The sequence below is a fragment of the Recurvomyces mirabilis genome (assembly GCF_035927965.1).
Source record: "Recurvomyces mirabilis strain CCFEE 5264 chromosome Unknown scaffold_17, whole genome shotgun sequence".
NCBI classification, from domain to species: Eukaryota; Fungi; Ascomycota; class Dothideomycetes; order Mycosphaerellales; family Teratosphaeriaceae; genus Recurvomyces; species Recurvomyces mirabilis.
The window spans coordinates 181384-200334 of NW_027041951.1; the positions used below are offsets into that span (position 1 = coordinate 181384).

At 53.7% G+C, this 18951-nt stretch overlaps 5 protein-coding genes and 1 non-coding gene across 6 annotated transcripts; 3 read left to right on the forward strand and 3 right to left on the reverse strand.

Annotated features, from left to right (window-relative positions):
- Positions 1-463: 463 nt before the first annotated feature.
- On the forward strand, positions 464-3482 carry LTS14_006603 (uncharacterized protein; the record flags this gene model as incomplete). The annotated part of the gene is made up of 2 exons (XM_064839299.1): positions 464-733; positions 834-3482. 2 exons carry the CDS (start codon positions 464-466, stop codon positions 3480-3482), a joined length of 2919 nt encoding a protein of 972 aa, XP_064693041.1.
- A 2260-nt stretch (positions 3483-5742) lies between these two features.
- On the forward strand, positions 5743-6123 carry LTS14_006604 (uncharacterized protein; the record flags this gene model as incomplete). The annotated part of the gene is made up of 1 exon (XM_064839300.1): positions 5743-6123. The coding sequence occupies one exon, from the start codon at positions 5743-5745 to the stop codon at positions 6121-6123; it is 381 nt and encodes a 126-aa protein (XP_064693042.1).
- Positions 6124-7748: 1625 nt separating this feature from the next.
- On the reverse strand, positions 7749-10454 carry LTS14_006605 (uncharacterized protein; the record flags this gene model as incomplete). Its single annotated transcript, XM_064839301.1, has 1 exon — positions 7749-10454. The coding sequence occupies one exon, from the start codon at positions 10452-10454 to the stop codon at positions 7749-7751; it is 2706 nt and encodes a 901-aa protein (XP_064693043.1).
- Positions 10455-10816: 362 nt separating this feature from the next.
- LTS14_006606 (uncharacterized protein) lies at positions 10817-11400 on the forward strand (the record flags this gene model as incomplete). The annotated part of the gene is made up of 2 exons (XM_064839302.1): positions 10817-11083; positions 11143-11400. 2 exons carry the CDS (start codon positions 10817-10819, stop codon positions 11398-11400), a joined length of 525 nt encoding a protein of 174 aa, XP_064693044.1.
- A 1750-nt stretch (positions 11401-13150) lies between these two features.
- On the reverse strand, positions 13151-13239 carry LTS14_006607. The gene has a single exon. It is a non-coding gene; the product is annotated as a tRNA-Arg (tRNA).
- Positions 13240-16111: 2872 nt separating this feature from the next.
- PNC1 (NAD(+) salvage pathway protein) lies at positions 16112-16951 on the reverse strand (the record flags this gene model as incomplete). The annotated part of the gene is made up of 3 exons (XM_064839303.1): positions 16112-16532; positions 16596-16823; positions 16905-16951. 3 exons carry the CDS (start codon positions 16949-16951, stop codon positions 16112-16114), a joined length of 696 nt encoding a protein of 231 aa, XP_064693045.1.
- Positions 16952-18951: the final 2000 nt, after the last annotated feature.

Here is an 18951-nt window from a genome sequence, read left to right on the forward strand (position 1 = left end):
TTACGCACCCGCCGACCAAGACGACCCTCATCGCGCTGGAAGATAGAATCGCCGAGCCCAAGACGGAGCCGTCGTCATACCAAGCAGTGGTCGGGGCAGGAGCGTTGCAGCATTGTCTTGTGTACTGTTCGAGTAGTACATTGTCGTGTGCACTATGGTCGTTAAAATTACTTCGATTTCGTTCGAACAGCATCGCTTCCCAGCCGAGACACTGGCAGCGCTCCGTGGAGCATGGATGTCACGTCACGATGCAGCCTCCATCACCTCCATCAAGACCTGATCCCTGTCCGTACCAAATGTAGAGCAGGATCTCTTCCGCCTCGCATAATGATCATGCGTCGCATCCTGCTTGCACGTTATTGCGTGCGGTGTATACACAGCACAACGACGCAGCTTGTATACTAACTAGTCTTTTGGTTCGCGAGACAAGGTTATGCCACCGTACCACGTTATGCCGCGCGAGATGTCTTGGCTTTCACCGAAGCGCAGGAAGACGACGGGTAATCTACAGACCAAGGTGAATGGTACCAACGGGCAAGGCAACGGACGAGCTGGCAGCGATACCGAGGCGCCTCCTTCGCCAGCGACTACGAGGACTTCGGCAGGCGCAGAGCGGCCGCCCGTGACGCCAACGAGGAGACCATTCAGCCAGCCGGCAATCGATCGCAACGATACATCGACGCAGGTAGAGAAAGAGCACGACGGGAATTTGTTCTATGCCTATGCGCGAACAGTGAGTGCCTCCATCTGGTGAAGTGACACATGCTCTCCCACCGCTGTTGCGCCAGCCATCAACGATGAAAGTATACTGACCTCTACCCACCCATCTGTAGGGTAATGACCTTCAATCCCGCTACCTCCTAACCTTCGCCAGCGCCAGCATAGCCAACGAATGGTGGCATCTCCTCCAGGCCAACTTCACCGAAACTTCCCGCCCTGGACCCCAACTCTTCTCCTTCGTCGACCCTCCCGACCTCCTCTCCAAAGCATGGAAGCACCCAGCTTTCGCTCACCTGAAGAGCAAATGGATGTATATCTCCTTCAGCGATACGCAAGACGGTGGACTAGGAGGCGCGGCGCAGGGAATTATCCCAGTGCAAGATGCGCAGGGACATATGCTCAGTGGATCTGCCCTTGCGCCTTCGAGTCCAGAATTAGCGGGTGCTATGGGTGAGATGAAGAAGCAGAGTAAAGAGGTCGGGAAGGAGATCACGAAGCTAGAGGAGTACTTTGTCAAGATGATGGAGGCGGTGGACAGGAATACGGAACAAGTTGCTGCTCTAGCTGAGAGGCAGATGACCATGAGGCAGAGCGAGGAGAGTGAGAAGAGTGGTTACTTCGAAGGCACAGAGCTGTCATCGCATCTCAATCGCGTCAATGAGTTGTTGGAACGTCATTCGGAGCACATGGTGAACTTGAGCAAGCAGCAGAGCGAGAATGACCGGAAACTAAGTAATGCTATGGCGGACATGGCAGGCAGACAAAAGAACGACTACCTCGACATGGCGCAGCTGTCTTCGCATCTCGATCGCATACAGTCGCTTATGGAGCAGGATAGCACCGAGCGCAAGGACAATGCCAAGTCTTCCGTCGAGCAGCAGGCGCGGCCTACGCAGATTGATTTCTCACCTCTGATAGACAAACTTGAGAAAGTTCAGGAGGCTGTCGAGCAGAACTCCGCTCTTGTCAAAGCACTTTTGGAAGAAGGTTCCGCGCCGGAGTCGAAACCCGGGACGCCATTCTGGGGTAAAGATGCTGCAGCGCAGATGACTGCCGCTCCTCCAACAATGGATTTGTCACCTTTGACGGAGCATTTGCAGATGATCCATCACGCTATTGAGCAGCAGTCTTCGCATATGCAAGCACTTGTAGGATTTGCGACAGGTGGCGGGGATGAGGAGGTGCCGAACGAACTCGCTGGAACTGGTGCTGGTGGCAATGGCGTTCCTGGTGGTGGGACCAGAGGTGGCGATACAGCGGAGAAGAGCCTTGCGCCGCTTGGAGAGCATTTAGAACAGATTTATAATGCCATTGAGGAAGGCAATGCTTTCGCGCGGAGTACGGGAAGGATCAGTCTGGAGCCGTTGATCGAAAAGATGGAGGAGATGCGGGTGGCTGTTGGGTCGAACAAGTCAGAGCTCGATCTGACGCCTTTAGCGGAGAAGATGGAGGCGACGCGACAAGCTGTCCAGGACACCAAGTCCACGTTTGATATGTCTCCGCTGGCAAGTAAGTTCGATGGTCTGAGCCAGCAGCTTGCCGAGCTTATACACGGGTCGTCGATGGCAAGTGAGCGCTTCGAGGTCTTGCTACAGCATCATGCGAAATTCGAGAATACTATCCTCGACCCGCCTTCTTCGCCGCAGGACTTGCAGCCACTTGCAAATAAGTTCGATGGGTTGCATGAGCAGCTTGCGAAGATCGCTACAGCTTCTGAGCGCACGCACGATCAGACGCGAGAGCTTGTTGGTGCCCATGGACGGCTACACGAGGTCCTTGCTGATAGCGGCCGGGACGGAATCGACTTTTCACCATTGACTGAACAGCTCAGTGAAGTTAACAGCCACCTTGTAGCTTTACGTGAATGGGTCGAACATGATTCCGAGCAATTGACCGAGCTTGTTGCTGCGCAGCATGTGACCAAGGAGTTATTGGAGAGCGGCGCTCATGGCAACAACAGCGACTCTGGGTCGCTGATCGAGCATCTGCAAGCCATGCGCACAGCCACCGAACAGAACTTAGAGCATATACGTGCTTTCACGGAGTCTCAGCAGAAGATATCGTCGACTCAAATACCACCATTGAAACCAGACATCGACCTCACACCCTTGACTAACCGCCTCAACCGCATCCATAAATCCATCGAGCGCCAAGCTACGGAGCAAAAGCAATATCGTGACACAAGCCCAGGGACCGGCGATGCCAAATTCATAATGTCAGCGTTGACATCGCATCTGAGTAAGATCCAGGCGGTGACGGAGGCGAATGCGGCGCATGTCAAAACTATACGGGAGACGCAGAGTCAGACTGTCGATAAGGTGCACACAGCTATTGCTTCGACATCCGAGGCTGTTGCAACGTTGACAAAGCAGACTGGTCAACGAGACCAGGACGTTGCTCGGCAGCGTATGAGCACTACTCAACAGCTTGCAGACAGCAGGAAGACAAGCGACTCCCGCATCGAAGCGCAAAATGCGCAGATTCGCGACCTCACTAAAGCGCAAAAGGAAATCGTGGACGTGATGCGGGAGCTTTCGAAGGGTTTGCTAACGCAGGCGAAAGTGAAGCCAGATCAGGATGTCTTGCCGCCTCCGAGGAAGGTTGGGAGGAAGATCGTCGGGTTTGTCTATGAGGGAAAGGAAGCGGCGATTGCGGCTGGGAGTAGGAAGGGGAGTGTCAGTTTGGGTTCGGTTGGAACGGGTGTCAGGGGTGCCGTCAGGGAGAGTGTTGAGAGGGGCGAGGATTATTGGAGGGGTTTGTGAGGCGGTTGTGGCATAGTTCTGGACGTGAGGTTTGTGGTATGAGGTTTATGGTATATGCTATTTGATGGTTCGATGATGATAGGGAATGTGGTATGATGCACAGGAATGTATATGAGACTGACGACACATGATGTACAGATTGTATGGCTCAAAATTCAATGGTCGTATCTCACAGGGTGATTGTCATGGTATACTGCTGTGGGCCGACGCATTAGCCATTGCCACTGATGTCGCCGCCGGGATACCATACCTCATCACTGCTCTCTCGCTCTCCTCGCCGTCTCGTCTTGCTCTCGCGTCTCTCTCTGCCATTGCAAAAATGCCATTTCCTCTTCGGAGAACCATCTCTCTTCTTTGATCGTTTTCATCGCGTGGACGCGGCCAGAAAGCATTTCGACACTCCACTTCTCGGTGCGAGGCTTGCAGGGGCATGGTGGTCTTGTTGGATCGTTGGATGGCATTGTGCTTGTTTCTGTGGTGAGCTGTGGTATTGTGTTATGCGCCTCGTCGACCAGATCGTTTGTTTTGCTTCGAGAGCTTCGTTCGAAGGTAGGATGAGGTCTGCGGAGTAGCCCCGGGACCAGTGACGTCCGGAGGTCGTCCCAAGGGAGGGAAAAAACAGAACAGCAATAACGCAGAAGGGAAGTGAAGTACAACGTTACCACATAGGGCTCTAGGAGGCGATACAGCGGCACTGTAGCATGATCGTATCGAGCGAATGCTTCAAGAACACGCTGAGACGAGTAGAGCTCAGCTTCAAGCAGCCCACTGGTCGTGATGGGTCGCCAAAACGTCGTATCGAGTCGAATACTGTGAAACTCACAATTCTCCCGTCGCTTATGAACGATGATAGATCACTGGACGCTCTATTGAAGGGTACAGACGGCTTCAGGAGGTCACGAAGCGTACTCTGGTGACTCTCTGAGCTTGTATCTGACCCGACAGCCAAATGTCTAGCCTGTAAATCGATCTTCAGCGTAGTAAAGCTTCATAGAATTTCAAAACCGACCGCTAAGGGAACAACGAGACTACGAGAGACGTACTACGGCCACATAAGACGTCGTTCCTCGTTGAACGAGCCCGCACCTGTCTCCCAGACCCCCGAGCCTCCCTCAAGCATCGCCGCCCGACACGTGCCCTCGACGTCACCACGTCAACGCCCTGCTTCAATCAGTCAGCACTCTCCCGCAGTACGGGACCAGCAGAACTGACTCGCACAATGTGCACCCTAGCACAGACCAGTTCTCACTCCTATATAGTACTCGCTCAGCCCCCAAACCCACTTGCTTCCTTTTTCTCTCATACTTGCACGTCTTCCCCAAACCCACCCCCCAAACCTTCGATACCTTCTGCTAATACATCATCACAGACCCTGTTGCTCGACTGGTGCTCACGAATACCGGGTCGACATGGCTATCACCTGCATTGCACAGCGTGGCGTGATAGCCTGCCAACTTCCGCAAGGGGGTTGGGCGGCGGTGAGCTCATCGAATTTCTCCTCTGACTGCAATATCAATGCTGATACATTACGCTAGCAATTTTTGATGGTCCGCATTCACGCTTTGCGTGGCTCTTTCTTTCATCATCGCTCCAGTTTTACTGCTGGGGCTTGGAGAAGAATGTGCGTTGTTGCTTGCTGAGATTTAGTGAGTGTTGGGCTGTGAGATTGCGCCCATGGCGTGTTGTCGACAGGCCGCTGGCTGTGATGGAGGCAGTACGGATCCTTGGTCATAGCCTCATCATCGTCGAATGGCCTTCGTAAGAGTCTTCATTACCATCACCGTGCCGTCGAGGAAATAATCATGTCTAGACCCCTTCATTACTGTCACTGACATGCCTATATTGCTCGCCGCCGTGCCAACTTTCGTGTCTGAACAGCTTACGCGTCGGTCAAACAGCCTGTAGAACGTAACAGCATTTCTACATATGCTTCCATCACTGGGATGGGTTTATAGCGATCCTCCCATCGACGTTCCAATCACAAACATACGGCGGCGACGACATGAAGTCGAGAAAACAGAGCTGCGAATCGTGCACGTCCAGCAAGCCACGCGGACGTTTAAAGTTGCCACGCGATGCCGAACCGATCGGCTGGCAAGCTGGAAGAGCTCTCTAGCGACACATCATCGTGCAGGCGGTAGCGGCATGCTCGGCCTTGAGACAGCTATTCGTAGCTGTAATGCAGCCAAGACACATTGCCTGCTGATTCTGAGCTTCGCAAGTAGTGATAATGCATTTCTTCCATCGACGCCGTTCGTCCATGAAGACACAGCAAGCTGATGCCGCAGAACCCTCGACTCGAAACGCAGACGCGACAAAGGATGCGGCGACTACAGAACGATATGGCGGAGAAAACCCGAGCGACGTGGCTCCGACGAACGCGAACGACCAGTCTGCCTCACCCAAAGCCCGCCGCCGCTCCTCCATCTTCAGCAAGAAGACGAATGGCAACAAGGAAGAGAGAAAACAATCACTATCAGACTCAGGCCCCTACATATTCGCTTTCGATCCACGGGTCGGCAAGACAGTGCTCCAGAAGAATCCACACTGGCCGTATGAAGACAGTTGGAAGCGGGAGGAGGACAAAGCAACAAGTCAGCATTATCAACCATGGAGATGTGACGAAAAACGATGTGACTGATGATGGACAGATGTACAGTATTCGCGACTCGGCTAGTGAAGAGCCTTGTCTTCGTATAACGACTTCCCAGCAGAACATTCCCATGCGCGTGACAACGGGGCGCCGTTTGCGGCAAGCATGAAGCACGAACGATGGAAGTCCACTTGTCCGGTGCTCAACGATTGCCTTCTCTACACCAGCTTCAGGAACATATAAGCGTAGATGTTCGAGAACTTCATTGAGATAGCTTAGGTAACCTGCTTCATGCGGCGGAAAGCCTGACCAGGAGACCGAGTCGACGCCGTGTAACTATCAGCAGAAACGCCGAGGACACGTTCGACAGGTGTCTCCTTCAAGCCCGTGAGCTCGGTAACCACTCGATGTGTATGCGCAGCATGGTTATATCTTCAAAAAACGGCATACGCACGTCAGCAGCTGCTTTCTCTGGACATAGCCCGTTGTGTCTCAATGCCTTTGAGCGAGTCAATGCCTTGCAGACGAGAGCAGCTTTCAAAGCGGAAACATTGGCAGCACTACTTTCCCTGCTGCTGCTGCGATTATTGACGACGAGCTCGGCCACCGGAACTCAATCCAGGCCCAGAACGAAGAAATGCCGCACAGCCTTCACCTCGCGGCACAAGTACAACTTGCACTGGTAGTCGACCTCACAAAGACCGAGTCCAGCGTCGATACTGCTTGAGACCCTAGCAGATATGGGCGTGGTGGCAACGAGATCAATATTCCAGTGCACTCTCAGATTCTTGCTACAACTTGATCCGCCGACACCAGTCGAGAGCGCAGATCTGACGGAACGGTCGATATGGGATCGTTGAGGGAGGAAAGCGGGTGCATCCAGACGGCCACGGTTACTAAATAGCTAGAGCCGAAGGCGTGATCGCAAGGCAAATCTTCACGTCAGCAATCCGCGTGCCTGCGTTGCAGGGAGGAAATCAGGAAAGCGTGGTGCAGCATCTCTCCGAACGACTGCGTAGTCACGTTCGTCGCATAGCAAGCTGGCCGCAACGACTATAGGTACCCGTACATATCTCCCAAGCCATCCAAAGTTGATTTCACGCATGCTTTATCGCTGTTCCGACCCACAGGGCTTCAAATGCACTGCGGTCTTCCAAGGCTGGTGACTTTTTAGTCGCGATCGATTACGCCGCCAGTCTCAAAGTATTTTGAAATGGCGAGGGGATATCCGTCGAAGGTGAAAGCTGCGATATGTAGTCCGCGACAGTGCTTGAACGTGACATCTCCCCAACAGTAATGCCGTAAGAGCTGCAGCTTCCATCGAACCAGTTGTATTGAAGCAAAATCGAACAGAATCAGCAAGGTCTGTCGTAGTCCTGCATATTCTCAGCTCAAGGTATGGGTTAAGCGCAAAGTTTGGAACCACAAATGATCAGAAAAGTGACATGTGACTGCCCGCTTCGTCGTGATGGTTATGGTACAAATCTCCCACCTCATCAACGCAGCGCCAGCGCCTCTTACACGACGCCGACGGGATGCCCAGAAACTCACCATATGCGGGCATACATCTCGCATCCAGCAAAACCACCATCTATCGTACAGTCCACACCATCAATCGACACAGCATGCAGAAAAAGCAAAGCATACCCTCTCCCGTCGCCATCGACTTCCATTTACCCCCCACCGGTGCCCCCGAGCGTACTAAACTGCACCATCGGCCACGCCTGACTACTATCCGGTAAAGGCATACTGCCAAACTCCTGCTGACTAGCATGCGCCCCCGACCCCGGCGGGCCAGGTAATCCCGAAACCACAATTGCTGGGGTCATCGTGCCGTTCAGACCTTGCAGAACGGGACTCATATACCCACCTCCTCCATTGCCACCTACGCCGACGCCGACGCCGACGCCGACAGGTGCCGTGGCGGAACCAGGTACATGCGTGACGGGGTTGACGCCGCTGACGCCTGACATCAGATTATCAGCGAAATGCCTCCAAGCCGTCGGATCGACGGAGTTCGATGCCGGAAGCAGCTGTTGCTGCTGCTGCGCTTGATGTTGTGGCGTTGGCGTCCCAGTCATAGCGGCAGGTGGCGGAGGCGGGTAAGAGGAGTAGGGCGTGCTATAGTAATCGCTAGGCGGGGCCTCGTACTTAGCTGGCTGCTGATCATACTCATTCGCACCGGGATGATTGGAATGCTCGGCTCCAGCACTTGCGTTTGCAGCGACCACAGCCGCGGCAGCAGTAGCCTGATGCACAGCCGCGCTCGCCGTCTGCCCAGCAACGTAGCGGCTGATCTCCCCAACATGACGATCTATGATGCCGCCAACGAATTGCTGAAGCCGAAGACCAGTCCCGAGCATCTGACCCACCTGCGCAAGGACATCAAGCCAAGAATCCATGTCCTGCCTCAATCTCTGCACATCCCCGACCTGCAACGCATTCTTCCTCTCATTGAAAGCGAAGATCGTCGTACAGATCGCCGCAATAAAGTCCGTAGCATAATACAACGTGGTGTCCAAACTCTTCAGCTGCTTCAGTTTCAAAGCGACAACGAGAATACTGTTACTAGCATCGAGGCAGACATCCAGATTGCGGGAGTAGACTTGTGGGGCGCTGGAGCGGCAGAGTGCCGGGTGGTGCAGGAGGAGCTGATATTCGGCTGCGCTGAGCTCGAGGTAGAGGGCGAAGGTGCGATCTTCCTCGATAGATTGAGGGCCAGTGGTCAGTTCTGGGGGGAGTTGCGCGAGGAAGACGTCGAGATCTTGAGCTAGTTGGCGGACGGTGGCCTCGTATTGCGCATCTGGGGGTGGATTGACGGCGTAGATGGTGTGGTAGACTCCGAGTAGGATTTTCAGTAGTTTGAAGCCTTCGATGCCAGCTCGGAAAGAGCATTTCTTCCATTCACGGGTGGTGTGGTCTTCTTCCGGCAAACAGTCATAGACAGGTTCAGGTATCTCGATATCAAAGTCCTCGAATCGCAAGGGCATGGGTCGGCCATAGTTGCCGCTGGCGTTGATGTGGAAGAGCATGAGGGTCCAGAAGATACGTTTCCGCATTTCTGTCGTATGCGGGTCAAGCGTAGAAGTGTTGTTCGGCCAGGCTTTGGTAGAACGATGCAGGCCTGCTTCGATGGCCACACCAAGGACGGTGTTCGTGAACATCCATGATGCGCCGGGCCGTGGCTGGTTGCGTAGCTGGGCGCAGATGAGTACCAATGCTTGGAGGTCTTCGAGGCGGTGACTCATCAGCAGTTGTGGTATGAAGCTGAGTGAATAGTGGTAGTGCTCGAAAGACATCTGCCTTGTTTCTGCGCTTTCGTTCCGGGCTGAGTACTGGAAGTACATGATCGTGAGCATCATGTGCACCATCACCGTCTCGGCTGGGGTAGGCTGGTAGTTCTCATGGTAGATGCGAACAAGCAGTCGCATGAAGTCGGGTTTGTGCAGCACGGGCGTGAAAGGCTGAATGGTGCGGAAGTACCATTCAGCATACTGCCGACATTGGCTGTACTCTGGTAAATCTGGTATACCAGGCAATCTTTGCCCGCCAAACGCGAAAGCCAGGAAAGTCTCATAAGACATCGCAGTCGCCTCAGGATTCGGCTCGAGTGGCATAAAATCAGCCAAGTCGATCTTCGTCCCAAACAGCGCAATGGAGGTGCCCTCGATGGTACTCAGCCAGTTATTCTCAGACCCTACACCCAAGTAATTGTCGCCGATACATCCCGACCGGAACTCTGGCAACAGCGACCCCATCGCCATCGGCCTCTCATTCGCAGCAGCACCACCGACGCTCTGAAAGGCCGTACTCGGTCTAGGACTACTCCACGACGGGGGCCCGTACCCAGCAGGCATGGCCTGAACAGGGGGCGGCGGCCCATACCCCACTGGTGCTATCGGCGGCGCAGAAGGTTCCACCCCATGACCCTTCAGCTGCTGTTGCAGCTCCATAACATACATCTTGAGCTCGACATTCTCGCTCTCCACACTCTCGGTATGGCCACGCGAGGTGGTGCGCCCAGTTATCCTGTCCGTGGTCTTGCACTCGGTGTTGTTCTGCAGACAGGGCGAACATCCGCCCGTCCGGGCATCGCAGCGGATCTTGCGGATCTTGCAGCGGTCGCACGCTTGACCTGTGCGGGAGGAGTTGGTCTTGCGGGATTTACTGCTGCCATGGCCGCTGTGTGCTGTGGGTGATGTCGAGGCGGAGAGGAGCTCGACGAGCGGTGGCCCTTCTGCTGCGCGTTTGGTCGCGACGGAGAGAGGAGGTGGTGGTGGCGGGAGTGCGTGCACGTGTGGGTGGTGGAGCGGAGGGTGGTGGAAGTGATGATGTTGCTGCAGCTGCTGATGCAAATGCTGCTCAATGGGCGATGGCATCTTCCGCGCGTTCGTCGTCTGCTCGCGCGCGTGCGGGTTGGTTTGTATTGGTTTGGAAGATGCCGCGGTGGGAGCCGTGATGTTGTGCAAGCCACGTCCATCAGTCAGCCGTCTGTCCCAGTACAATCCTCTTCAACTAAATTCAGGCGAGAAAGTTGGACAGGAATGGAGAAGGTTGTTTATGGTTTCTGCCCGCACGCGCTTTGGGACGTGATGGGAGTTTTCCATCTCAGACCTCTCGCCATGCCGCTCCGAGACATCGGCGAGACATTATGAATGCTATCCCACCTTTTTGCACAAATATAGCCCAATAGCACTATTCCCATAGTTCGCCACCGAGGCAAGTATCCATCACAAATATCATGGAAACCATCACACTTCCTCACCTTCCGCAATTTCCGCTCCAAGTCGTCCTATTCAGCGAAGTCAAGAATGCCGACTTCCTACGACAGCAACTCTTAGACGGCAATACAGACTTTGAATATGCCTTCCTCGACGCCGCAGTCATCTTGTCTCGCGAGCATGTGTTCGCGGCGTGTTTTCGAGCTATCAACGATACTTTACAAAGCCGTCTGAAGAGCAAGAACGTGCATAGTGAGATCGTTTTTGCCTTGTCGCCGAATAACAACGTAAGCTATCTTTCATCTGTCTGTACTCGTCAACTCCTAATCTCACCACATACATACAGATATCAGAGTCGTTTCGTCGCTTCGGCGTCTCAGATACCACAAAGGATCTACTAGCCATCAAAGTGGCGTCTCGTGACGCTGTTCACACGGAAACCCATCTAAAGGAGTCAGTACAAGGCACTGTCGTCCCTTTCACTGATGAAGTATTAGCTGGCATGACAGACGAAGCTTGTCTACGAAAAGCCTACAAGATCGACGTCGTCGGGAACGAAGCAGATGCCTATGTCGTCGGTATGATCGCTCTCAAAGGCTCTTGAGATCGTTTGATGTAGCTCATGGCACGGCAATTGTGGAGAGTCGGCTGGATCGAGGAGATGGATGAGCATGATAGCGACGTCTGGCAGAAGACTTTGCAATCGGGAAAACGCACTTTCAAACTACTGGTGGCTCTTACGCCGCCACGTCCCCGCCCTCTCACGACGGAGACGACCTGCAGCCGCCATGCCAGCGCCCTCTTATCTCACCGCAGCTCACTGCTGGGCGGCCAAATCCCACTCCATCTCATCCTCACCCTCACCCTCATCCTCGTCTTCATCCCCATTGTCAACCACACCCTCCAACCACACCTCAACCCGCTCCCTCATCATCCTCTCTCTCTTTCTTCCCTCTCCTCCCTCTCCACCCTCTGCCTCCTCAACCAACTCAACCACCACCTTAACCCCTCCGTCATCTGCACCTCCCAATCCCTCAACCCCCTCCTCTCCTCCACGCGGACCTCCCCAACCAGCCCCGCCAGCGCACACCCCGGACACAGCATCTCCCCCTCGTCTCCAGCCCACACCTCCTCGATGTCGACGCCCAAGAAACGGGACGCAAAGCAAGGCATGTCCTCGTACCCCGCTGCGCAGGGGTCGACGACGACGAAGCGGACGTAGGTGCACCCGTGGATGCAGGCGCAGGGGAAGGCGACGGTGGTGATGTCGTGGCACATCTGGATCGGACGATGGTGCGTCAGTAGTGGCTTTCCCGAGCTAGCATTAGACCGATTGACAGGATGGAGTACGTCAGAGTAGCTGTCTCCACGGAATTGGTACTTGAGAGAAGGGGAAGAGATGGTGGACATGGCCTTGCCGTCACCGAGTAAAGTCTTCTCGCCGCTGCTCGTTTCCAATAGCATGACGCTGCTTTTGATAGGACAGAGGGTTACGTGCTAGCTATTGCTGATGACTTGACCATCGAGAAGCTGAAGGGTTGAAAGGGAGGGGCGAAGCCATTTTGCAGGGTTCAGGGAAATCGAATGACAGGTCACAGCTCTATTCCCATCACGCTGGCGAACGGTGGACAGCGTGTAGGGCGCCATGATAGCTATTGTCGTCGCCGTGTCGTGGGAAGGAGGCTGTAGGAAAAATGGAGTGTCCTTCAAGGGGTATGTATTGACCAGTCGAGAACGCTTGGTCCCCATGGCCTGGCGGCATCTTAAATACAATGATAGGTGATGAACCAGCGATATCCAGTGAGGAGGTATACGAAACTCATTCTCTTGCAGTCTCATCGACTCATAACTTACCCTGCGTGTTGTGGTGGTGGTGGCGGCGGTGGCGCCCAGGAGTGAAAATTGCTTTGTATGGCCGAAGCCGTCTTGCTGTGCTTGTTGCTGCTGTTGCTGTTGGCGCCGGGGATCTGGTGAGGTGGTGGTGGTGTTGCTATCCTTGGAAAGAAGAAGAAAGAACTGGCGCGTTTGCAATATCAGAATGATCGGAAAGTTCGACGCCTAGCCCTGTGGACGTTTGGGGAGCTCTACTCATATGTTTACTCTACAGGCGTCTCCTGGTCGATCTAGGAAGCGATGCACTATTCTTGAGCCGTATATACTACTATTACACTATTGTAGCAAGCAAAAACACAATTATTTCGCCGTATCGATCAGTAGTCACCTAGCTCACTCAAAGATGTAATCAGCATACCATTAGCGTATTCCGGCCCTTGCAATCGTTTCCAGCGGTGATTTGACGCGAGAAGAGCCGAATGGTAACCCCCTGAACTTCTCCAAAGCAAAAAAGTATTCGTTGACAACGCCAGGGGTCGAACCTGGGACCGCTTCCGTAGAGGTAGACATAAGTCCGAAGGGAAGAATTCTACCACTCAACCACGTTACCGGAGAAAAGAGGTGGATTAGAACCAAAGTTCATTGCAGAGCCACTTGCTTGTGTAACTAGACTCATCACTGTTAGCGCCGACAGTTCATCATAATGGTGGATCAATCAAATCGCAGTGGCAAAGCAAATCTAATATACATGTGCCTCGCACGAGATGCTTGGCTTGTTTTACTGTTCATATATGTTCTTCTGAGCCCTCCGGGGATGCTCCGACTTAGGGAATTTGGCTTGATTGTTGTAGCTTGTGTGATGGACGATGGAAGCTCCACGGATGCGCAGTACACCTTTGACCAGTCCACCAGGCTGTCAGCACTCTTGAGACTTGAGGAACACTTCTAACAGAGGTCTCGAGACTCTATCATCTTCCATCAAGACGGTTCACGACAGTACTGCTGTCGAGAGATGGTGTTTCTTGATGCTGTATGCCTCCAGCTTCGCTTTGGAGCTTCGTTTGGGCAGCAAGCCAATTAGCAATCTGTCGCAACACAAGCTCTTCAAAGTATCAGAAATATCGCTTCAAGACACGAGACGATGAGATCAGTTGTCGCTATATGTAAGTGCAGCATCATGCAGCGACAGGCGTTGAGAAACAGTCAAGGAAAGGAACAGCAACACACCTCGATGCCCGACCTCGCAAACCTCCTCCGCGATGCTCGCAATTCCTTACGACCTTCTTGAACATCTACACCAACCATGACAGACGCGACGGATCGATCTACCTCACCGAAAGCGAGCGCCAGCACACCCAGACTATGCCTTGAGATCCTGCAAAGCACCTCATAACCGGCCGGTCGCGGTCTCGTACCCCGATACTTACACAACCATTCGCCCGTCGCAGGGCAGCGACCTCTCTCGGATGAAATGCGCCAGCTCTAAAAGGCTCCTTCACCCATCAGGGGCGCAAGAGTTTGGCCGAGCCATACTGCTTCGTACGCAGCACGATTCTCGCCAGAACAATCCTTCGAACTGATTGGCAGGCGATGTCTATCGAGACAACATCCTACGAGAGGCGAATTGTACTCCTAGGACACCATCATGCGCATCAACGTCGTGGGTGCGACAGCGAGCAGATATAATATCAGTGTCAATGCAGCTTCTGCGTCCGCATTCGCCGCTGAAATTACCAGTCGACCTGGCTGGTAGGTCTGAAACCTGTAACACCTTCTTTGCAGAGGCGGGCTTCAATCGCGCTTGTATTCCACGCGAACAAGACACGCACTGGGATGGAAGCAGTGGGAAGAGGGCGAATCAGCTTTTCCGAGAGAACCCGTATCATGGGCTGGTTGCACTCCAACAGGAGCATGCTTCTGGCGCAGCACGGTCCGCCACAGGATAGATCTGGACGAGGAGAGAGCTTTCGCCGACGGCCGCTCCAAGTGGTACGGAAACGCGAGAGAGAGACTTCCAGGTCTGTCATGAGTGAACAGCGTAAGTACCCCATACGAGACACGCGCATCTCGCTGTGCGACGCGGTAACGCTGAGGTACATGAGCCATAGCGGCGTTCACATAATGATCGCGCCGTATGCTAGAGGCAAGGACAGGTCGTAAAGCACTGGACCTATTCTCTCCTTGGAAGTGCAATGCCCGGAAGCAATAAACATCTGATGCAGCGGCTCGACTTCTTGGGTCAAGGATAGATGGTCCAGCGGAGTCGCTCTGAGAAAGCGAGAAGATTGTAGACCTATCTTCAATCTTCGAGACATGCCTACCTCGTCCATGATCGATCGTAACATTGTCCTCATACCACTTTCCGGCAACCAAAGCAGTCAGTAGTCTGACGAGCCCAGGCAGAGCCAGGCCTTCCAAGCTGCCAGCCGATCCTCAAGAGCCGAACATCAGGATCTCAGCGAACCCAGATCCTAGACTGCAGGTGCCGGGCGTCCAGAGGAACGGGCAGCCAACGTGCCAAGAGCTTGAAGACCACGTCTGCCGTAGCTCCAGAGCGGCAGCTAACATGAGGACGTACCGTGCCTCGGTCGTATGATCTCGAAGCTTCCAAAGCCGGCTCCAGAGCGTTGTCAACGGTCGAGGCTTTTCGTGAACCGGTTCACGATCTGGACAGCGACAGCTACCCTGGCATCCTATGCGGCCATCGTCTGCTTTCAAACCATTCTCCTGGTTCTTGGTCCGAGTCATCGGCACGGAGTGAAGCAGCGCCAGCATGGACAGTCCCTAGCGGCTTCCTGAAGCTGGCATGCTGTGATGTTGAAGCAGAGACTTGCCAGATCTCACAGCATTGTAATGAGAGCTGAGTCCTTCCTTCGCAGCTTGCCTGCCTGCCTGTCCAGCCAGTGTCAATGGACATTACAGCTCCCGCAGTAACCAGGCGAGGAGAACTTGCTCTTGCGTGGGAGTGTGGCTGATTCTAGCTGAAACAGAATAGCTAAAGACTGGCACCCTCCACGGCGTCTGCTGTCCACAAGCATACTATGTCCTGACGCTCGCCTTGATCTCAAATGAAGAGGCAGATTATATCGATCTCAAGTCCGATTAGAAAGTACAGATATGATAAGCATATATTCCAAGCACTTCATACATAATGCTGTTCACCTGGAGCTGCATCTGCGACTGCCAGGCAATGGATACGCCTCACTTGCTGCCGACACTGCACCACATCTGCGTGGCAGCAGGATGTCTGTCTGATCCATCCATAGTTGTTGCTCATCCTGCTATCGCTTCATACGCCGCTCAGTGCTAGGAGGGTAAGCCTGGCCAGAATGCCATGTTATCAAGCATGGTTCAGGCCCGTCTAGATGCCACACCAGGATGTCTGCCTGGTTCTATCATGGAGTGTACTGTGCTCTGGGCCCTACGGCTCACCAGAAACACATTGCTATTATTGCGTGGTGGCCAGGATCCCTCACAACCGTCTACTTCTTCCGTATAGCATCTAGCTCAGGACTCTCCAGCCCAATGACCTTCACACCCGACTTCTCCATCTCTGCCTTGGTCTTCTCATGCCCATCCTCACTTTGATCCACACCCTTCGTCAGCTCCTCAATCACGTACGTGCTGTAGCCATGCTCCACAGCATCTACAGCCGTACTCTGCACGCAGAAGTCCCACGCCAGCCCACACACAAAGACATGCTCGATACCCTTCTCCTTCAGCTTGGCATCCAGCTCTGTCATCCCCACGCGAGGGCGGCGGAAAGGAGGCCCAAAGGCGGAGTAGGACTCTACGCGCTTGTCTTGACCTTTGTCTACTATAAAGTGAAGGGAGGAGGTGTGGAGTTCGGGTATCAGTTCGCAACCGGGTGTTCCTTGAACGCAGTGGTCGGGCCACAGAAGTCTGTTCATCACACGTGCTATCAGCTCTTGTGCTTGCCGGCTAGTCGCTCACGGCCAGACCCACGTTGTCTGCTCCTCCTCCTGATTCTTCGGGCTCACGATCGTGTGGCTGTCGGTAAAGGGTTTCTTGCCTGTGTGTTGGCTGGCGAAGCTGATATGGTCGGGTGGGTGGAAGTCGCGGGTTGCGAGTTTGAGGGCGAAGGGGAGGGAAAGGAGGGTGTTGATTGCTGGGGCTATGTCACGGCCGCCTGTCACTGCCAGAGCGCCGTGCGGAGGGCAGAAGTCATTTTGGCTGCGTGGTGCATAGCGCTCAGTGCTCTCTCACTCGTCTTCTGCCTGAGGGCAGGCAGTGAGGCATGAGGTGCTCACTCACAGGTCGATGATGGCCAAGGCCGAGTTCGCTGGTGTCGGCGCACTCATGGTGGTTGTGCTGCACGATGAGGATGAGGTGCTGGATTGTAAGTGGTGTGTTCGAGTCTCGCCTCACTGATACGACGATCAGGGCATTCGCGGGCCAAGAAGATCGCCTACCGCTTATGTTCACGTAATTACTGAAGTGCAGCGGCAGGTCGAGGGCTCGCGCGGCAGTGGTCTAGAAGGATGATGTGGGTGGATGAAAGGAAAGAGAGCTCCGGCTGCCCAAGTACCTTTCCTCGGTCAGCTCACTGCGCCACCAGCAGATTTCACTCATGCTATCTAAGCAGATGACAAGCATGCATAAGCATTTGGCAAGCGCATCCGATGGTCAGTATGCGTGTTGGGCATGTTATCGTCGCTGTCGTGGCCATAGTGTATATGAATGGACGAGCTGTCTGGGAAGCGGAGCTCGCCGTGTCTTGGCAAAGTCTCTTGCGACTGCACGTCTTTCATCACGCCTGGGCTTCTGTCATCTCTGCAGCTGCAAGTATCGTACCAGAGTGCTCGTCAGGTCGCTACAGAGTTCTAGTAGGTACAAATATGCATGGGATGCGACCCTGAGCTGCGCTTTATAGTTAGAAGTACAGGCAAGAAAGATTGAGCTGATGTAGTGCGCTCGATAAATCTTAGTCACTCCCTTTATGACGACTATGACCACGAGAAGTAACCCGGAACCTGTCAGGATGCCTAAATAGCCGCATAGGTACACTCGATGCATGTCCGACCGAAGAGATTGTGTGAGTGGTGCGCTGTGTTGATGCACAGCCGCGAGCCACCGGACTCTGCAATGCGCTGAGCATCCACGCAGACCCTGCTCACGCAGGACATGCTGGAAGTCGATAGGACTCGCATTTTACTAGACTTCTCAGCGATCACCCATGGTTTCTCATACCCGAGAAATCATACCAACAGAGCACCAGCCTAGTCAACTCAAACGACGGCACAGATGGTCCCGCTTCTGTGACACATTACAATGCCAGAACTCGCAATATCTGACTCGTAGCTCTACTTCTAGGATGTGCCAGTCACGAAGCCTTTTGAAGTGCATTTAGGGTGGATCTGCTCTACCGATACCGGGCATATTGGTGTCAAGTACAACTCCTCGACCTGCGTCAATCGCAAGAGTGGTCTGTTCTGCAATTTAGAGCGCTGACTGAGCGGACGTAGCTATGAGATGTAGTGAGGCCACCTCTGGGCGGAGCGGACAGTCTGAAAAGATGACACGAGCCTCTGAGGCTCAGCAGCAGCAATGACTCCAAATCCTGAAGGCTTGCCTCTCGAGCTACAGGCGACATGTAGCCCCGCGATGAGGATATAGTATACCTGTCAGAGACAGGATGGGTACGATTTGACGGATTTAGAGTCGCTAGAGGCCGGACGGCAAATGATGGCAATGGAGCACATACTGCAGGAATACGAGTCCAAAATCGGCTCGGTGCTCTGACATGAGCGTCTCACACCAATATCGTCTGCTCTAGCTGTACTGCGTGCACTACTAACACAGGAGATCGAGTAACTAGTGCAGATACTGGTGGTTGTATGGTTGTATGAGATTGAATGAGTCGACTCGAAGTATATTCTGTGGTAGGGAGGTGAGTATGGATAGAGGGTTCTCTTTCCTTTCGAGAGACTAAGTGACATCATGAAGCTCGACGATGGAGAGCATTCACTTCCTGATTCCGATATCACAAAATTTCTGGAAGCTATAACCGAATGCTTTCATCTTATATCGAAAGCATTGTGTACGGAGTATTAGCTCTGTGTTGTATTGAACAGCACTGTCTATCGATTCAATATGATCTTGCTCGGCAGCAATCGCTCGTACCAGTATGGCAGGTGACATGAGTGTACTTCGATCTCTCTACTCTGTGGGATCAGCTTCATCCATACTTGACGACTATTGGACATTCGATCATAGCAGGCAGTACTACTTAGTATGTACCAGCTTTACTTCATCCCGTTGGCGACGCCACACCATCGATTACAACAGGCGACGTGGTAGC